The sequence below is a fragment of the Diaphorina citri genome, unplaced genomic scaffold (assembly GCF_000475195.1).
Source record: "Diaphorina citri unplaced genomic scaffold, Diaci psyllid genome assembly version 1.1 scaffold251, whole genome shotgun sequence".
Classification (NCBI taxonomy): Eukaryota; Metazoa; Arthropoda; class Insecta; order Hemiptera; family Psyllidae; genus Diaphorina; species Diaphorina citri.
Genome location: NW_007377688.1, coordinates 187,004 through 193,196, shown reverse-complemented (window position 1 = coordinate 193,196; position 6,193 = coordinate 187,004). Strand labels below are relative to the sequence as shown.

The following is a 6,193-nucleotide window of genomic DNA, read 5'->3' as shown; positions in this document are numbered from 1 at the left end:
ACGCTAGCAGCTGATATTGAAACAGCTTCTGCCTTGCTCAGAACTCTCAAAAAGTTAACGCTCCTATTCCTCTAGTTAAAGTTTCGAAACTTGAATTATGACACCCTATGAAATCTCAGACTCACAACTCTAGTACTCTAGTAAAGACAGAAGCCAGAAGCACAAGTGCACTACAAACTATGTTGATACCTACTGAAACTGAAATCTGTTTCAGCTCTTTGCTTAGTCTGCTTCGTTACATAACGGACCCGAAAGTTTCAGGTTTCAGTTTCGAAACTCAGATCCGAAACCTTAGAGCGTTTTGAAACTTGGTATTCGGAGCCCTGAAAAGTTTCATTTTTCCCATCACTATATCATCCCAATTTTAAGAGAGTGAATACAATAGGCTCTTTTGCAAAAACAGACCTATATATGCTTTTAAGGATAATGTTTGAGTGGGAATTGAATCCATGACCTTGCACTTATAAGGCAGCCATGCTACCCTGTACTATCAAGGCAATAAATTGTATGAAACTAATGTTTTGTCATAGCACATATACCATCTCCTTGGTTTCTTTACTGAATACCTGCATATTTTGTTTATTACAATTTATTTTCAGTCATGAAAGCCACACCAGAAGAGCTTGCATCTTGTCACATACCTCAAAACAAGCGAGACTACTGTGCACACAAACTTATTGATTACAAAAAGTGTGTCAATGACAATCTCCCATGGATTGCATTCTGTGAGCATGAAAAACATGATTATGAGACTTGTTTATACAATGAGTAAGTACATATCTACATACTTATATCAAATATGTGAATGGTTCCACAGGAACTTAAATTAATTAGACTTACTTTATCATGAATATACATCTTTGGGAGTCCTATTGTTAGGTAGTGCTAATCAGCCTCTGGAGACAGCCATAATAAAGTAAGTGTCATTAATGTAACAACTGACTGTCACACTGAACTCTCAAGAATATGTAAAGAACCTGGAATTGAAATAAGCCTCTTAACCAACGTCCCTGGCTAAACTGAAGGCCTGATTTGCAGTTCCTATTTGGATCCCTGTGGACACTAAAACGTATCAAAAATTTCACCACTCATCTCCAGACTACTTCTCATCAAGTCATATGTTCTCCCCTTATTTGAATACTGCTCACCACTGCTCTTTGGTATTACCCTTGAGCAATCCACCCGACTACAAAGAGCTCAAAACTCTTGTTTGCGTTTTGTATATCAAGCAAAACGGTGGGACCACATGACCCCTCTATATAATTGAGCTTGATTGCTCAGACTTGAGTATCAGAGAAAAATCCTTACTCTGCCTACTCTACAAAATCCTTGCCACTGAATGTCCTCCTTACCTCTATCATGGTATTTACTTGTACTTATTTTGAAAAAGGTTATGAAAAATATTATATAATTGAGCTTGATTGCTCAGACTTGAGTATCAGAGAAAAATCCTTACTCTGCCTACTCTACAAAATCCTTGCCACTGAATGTCGTCCTTACCTCTATCATGGTATTTACTTGTACTTATTTTGAAAAAGGTTATGAAAAATACCAGTAATATGTATTGGTTCTGTGTTGCAGATATGTTGACACCTACAAGGATTACGAACGTGAGAGAAGACTCTTGGTAAGACAACAACGGATTCTAAAAAAGAAGGCCAAAGAAGAATTGATTGAATAAAATGATAGTTTAATATTTTGAAAGGTCAACAAAAGGTTACCTATTTTAGGATGAGTGGATTACTTATATGAACTGAAAAAGAAGATCAAAAAGATTAAACATCATTGTTTTAACTCGAAGTAAGAGAGGCTGTCACTACAAGTCATATTTAGCAAGATGGAAGAATAGTGATCAACGAAATGAAAAGTATGCTAAGAAATAAATTGCATCTCTTCTAAATCATAACATCTAGGCTATATTAACTGGCTCTAGATTGTATATAGTAAAATAACAACACATAGGGCTTATTCATACTTGAATGAGACAAACAAGTCCCTTTACCGTAGTAGTAAGCTCTATTATTATTTTTAAACCTTAATTATCCCCACCAGTTTGAATGTACCCCCATATTCAACATCATAAAAAACAGTAGGAACTAGAAATTTAACACAGAACATCCTACATGCAAGTATAGTTTAATCTCCACAGAGTTTACCACTATAGATCTTGTTGAACTACTAATAGAAATAAACTATTGTGGAATACGACTTTAAGGACGTTTGGGCAGGTATCTGTTCTTACAGAATAATACTTTAACATCGTACCTGTGTTTCTATTGAAAATTGGGAAAATACCGTTGGTGGAGTTTACCACTATAGATCTTGTTGAACTACTAATAGAAATAAACTATTGTGGAATACGACTTTAAGGACGTTTGGGCAGGTATCTGTGCTTACAGAATAATACTTTAACATCGTACCTGTGTTTCTATTGAAAATTGGGAAAATACCGTTTGTAAAGGTCTTTATTTTAATTGGAAAATGTGGAAATAGAAATAATGTTTATATTGAATATTGTTGTTATAAATACTTGGTTTTAAATTATTTCATCTCTTGTCTTTCGTAACCTACACCTGTTTAAAATTTGAAAATTTACAGACGAAATTTTAAATTTAATACAAATTAAAATTTTTACGAGTCTGAATTAAAAGCTCCGAGTAATTAGAACCTTTTTAGAACGTACCATATCTGTTTAGGATAAAGTTCGCCTCGGGATGGAATCGAAACCGCAACCCAGGGCTTACAAGCCAGACGCGCTACCCTCCAATTTAACTAGGTTGGCTCAAGACATTTTCATTTTCCCTTAAGTCTAGTAGGTGCCCACCAGAAAAAAAAAAAATGTTTGGGAACAGTTTCGCAACTGTAAGTTGAGAAACAAATGTTTTGAATGTTGAGCAACTTTCAAGGTAAAAAAAAAAAACCATTTACATACTAAAAGACAAAAATGTTTCAGAAATAAGTCTGGAGAGTAAAAAAAGTTGATCGAATGTTAAAAAGATTAAATCATGAAATTTTTATGGTAAAGCAGAGAGCTTTCTGAGTGTACCCCGAACACCAAGTACAGAGCCGAAAAAAAATTCGACCCCTCCGGGAATCGAACCTAAATCACTACCCTAAATTTCAGCTTCCCATCTTTAGCCGTTCAAAAAATATTCAGGGGTCCCCGGACTTTTGAAACACTCTGTATAGGTAACAGATTCATGTAAGGAAGATTTTTAATCGATGCTATGTTGATGGGTAAATATACCCAAAGAAATATGGAACCTTATATATCAGATTAATCAGTAGAGCGTGAATTGAAGAAGAATATTAGGTAGATATGTACCTAGGTATGTGTATAAAAAAAAAGAACTTAATATGTAAAAAAAAACATAATACCTTAAAATAAAATAATGGTGTTGATGGGTAAATATACCCAAAGAAATATGGAACCTTATATATCAGATTAATCAGTAGAGCGTGAATTGAAGAAGAATATTAGGTATATAGATATGTACCTAGGTATGTGTATTAAAAAAGAAAAAAAAAAAGAACTTAACATGTAAAAAACATAATACCTTAAAATAAAATAAAGGAAAAAAAATATATATCAGGCGTTAAATACCATTAATACATTGCTCTTTTTACATAGGTTTAACAATGAACAATGGTGGATCAGGTTGCATTCTAAACACATCTTATCCCTTATTCCTTGTTTATGAGACCACGATATATTATTTAGATCTGAATCAAGGTATAAGTACATTCCCACAATGACAATCCAGAATCCATTCTCCAGTTGACTGCATATCTGATGATATATTGGTAGGTAACTATAAAAGAGCCGGTACATATGTACATAATTATTGTTATGTACTTAAGTAACTACTAAAGCCGTATTTTATTTTGGGACCTTTTTTTTATTCAACCAAAGAGATTCCGTCTTTTTACATAGGTTTAACAATGAACAATGGTGGATCAGGTTGCATTCTAAACACATCTTATCCCTTATTCCTTGTTTATGAGACCATGATATACCTATTATTTAGATCTGAATCAAGTACATTCCCACAATGACAATCCAGAATCCATTCTCCAATTGACTGCATATCTGATGATATATTGGTAGGTAACTATAAAAGAGCCGGTACATACATAATTGTTATGTACTTAAGTATAACTACTAAAGCCGTATTTTATTTTGGGACCTTTTTATTATTCAACCAAAGAGATTCCGCTTTGGACACTTGCTGCCACAGGCCACTTATGTATTTTGTAAAAGAGGGCCTCTGAGTGAAATTGTGCTATTTGTTTGATGAAAAAAAAAATCGCAAGAATTGAAGAGTCTGTGTAGCCAGCCTAGTTAGCTTAGTTGGTAGTGCGTCTGCCTTGTAAGCGCTAGGCCGCGGGTTCGATTCCCGCCCGGGGCGGATTTTATCCTGATGGGATAATGTTCGTTCTCGGAACGGCTGGCTTTCTCCTATCCTGTCTTCCTTCTCTCCTCGATTTCGGGACGATAAGACCATAGCAGTTAAAGTTCCCTCTGTCAAACCTCTTAAAAAAAAAAAAAAAAAAAAAAAAAAAAAAAAAAAAAAAAAAAAACAAAAAAAATGGATAAAAGTTGCACGACTACACTTCCAATGCAACCGCAATGGCTCTGAAATGTTTCTTCCTCACCATCTCTCCTCAGGTATGGCTGTGTTACACGAAGTGCTGGGCATGTACCATAGCGGCGTGTTCAAGGACGGACAACTAGTCAGCAACAAATCTACCAACAAGCAAGACCTGAAGACAATTCGCGGCGATCAAATCACTTGGATAGATGGACGGGAAACGTATTGTTCAAATATCGGGAGACTTATATCCGAAGTGGACGCGATTATCATGCGAGCCAACAGGATGGTCAATAATACACACGTGCGCGTGAGACTTACCTAGAACCGGCACTGGTTCGATTCTTGGAGGTGTTGATTTTATTAATTACATTTTCAAAAAGAACACCTTAATCAAGATTTGATCCGGTGTCTGATCATATCTCTTAATCAACCCCAGGCCTATTACTCTGGTCAATTACCTAGCTTCACCAATGCAATAGATTATAATACGTACGTACCTCTAGCTCCTCATGTTTACAGATTATACTTACATAGGTACGTACCTAGTGTACCTGTAGGTAGTTTGTGTTTAAAATAATGGGACGTTTCCACTCACTCGGCATTTGCCGATCGGTATGGTCTGATGGAAAATGGAAACAGATCTAGTAGGAAGATAACCTGTGTGGTGTAGTGGTCAAGACACTCGCCTGGTAATCAAGAAGGCTTGGGTTCAATCCCAGCCTAGGTATGCCATTTTATCCTCAATGTGGTTCGAGAATTTGACCACAGTAAAGTAATAATGCCAGCTTAGGTAACTTGGAGGGTAGCACGCCTGCCTTGCAAAGGCCCGTTCACACGTAAGTTTCATTCGATTGTTCTTGTAGGGAATATAATTTAAATGAGACGACAAGTGGGAACGGTCCTTAAGTTGTAACCGTTAGGTCTCGGGCTCGATTCCCACCCGTTGTATTTTTTTTTTTTTTTAAGAGGTTTGACAGAGGGAACTCTATAACTGCTATTGTCTTATCGCCCCGAAATCGAAGAGAGAAGGAAGACAGGATAGGAGAAAGCCAGCCGTTCTGAGAACGAACATTATCCCATCAGAATAAAATCCGCCCCGGGCGGGAATCGAACCCGCGGCATAGCGCTTACAAGGCAGACGCACTACCAACTGAGCTAACTAGGCTGGCTGAATTTATTTAATTTGTACAAAAATGGTACCTATTCAATATCTTTAGTTTCGGTCTTTCGGTTCTTTGGGTTCTCAATTAACCACGTTCGACTGTAAACACAAACATGTAGAACACGTCATGAAAGTCACGTTCATAATTCTGGCGGTCACCAATCTATTCTATCTCGTGTTCGGCTCGGCCGAAATACAACCCTGGAACGACCCCAACCCTGTAGTACAAAAGCCGCCCCCCCGAAGTGAAATAGAAATCGGCCCAGAACCCGAATAGAGTGCCCCAAAACCCGAATAGAGTGCCCCAGAACCCAAATAGGGGGATGCTTGTAGATTGAGTACGAATAGACTATCTTTGGACAAGCAACCACACTAGTAGATCATTGATGGCCGAGGCCACAAGTGAGCGTATTTGGATTAACTTCGGATCAAGCAA

At 37.0% G+C, this 6,193-nt stretch overlaps 1 protein-coding gene across 1 annotated transcript; it reads left to right on the top strand.

Moving 5' to 3' along the window:
• The first annotated feature begins 577 nt into the window (after nucleotides 1-577).
• On the top strand, nucleotides 578-2,283 carry LOC113466334 (NADH dehydrogenase [ubiquinone] 1 beta subcomplex subunit 7). Its single transcript, XM_026821644.1, has 2 exons — nucleotides 578-768; nucleotides 1,582-2,283. Exons 1-2 carry the CDS (start codon nucleotides 602-604, stop codon nucleotides 1,679-1,681), a joined length of 267 nt encoding a protein of 88 aa, XP_026677445.1. The 5' UTR covers nucleotides 578-601; the 3' UTR covers nucleotides 1,682-2,283.
• The last annotated feature ends 3,910 nt before the right edge of the window (nucleotides 2,284-6,193 follow it).

Excerpts from the sequence above, each read along its gene's own strand:
- LOC113466334 (XM_026821644.1), top strand. The coding sequence starts at position 602 with ATGAAAGCCACACCAGAAGAGCTTGCATCTTGTCACATACCTCAAAAC. Across the intron at positions 769-1,581 it reads GAGACTTGTTTATACAATGA|ATATGTTGACACCTACAAGG; the intron begins GTAAGTACATAT and ends TCTGTGTTGCAG.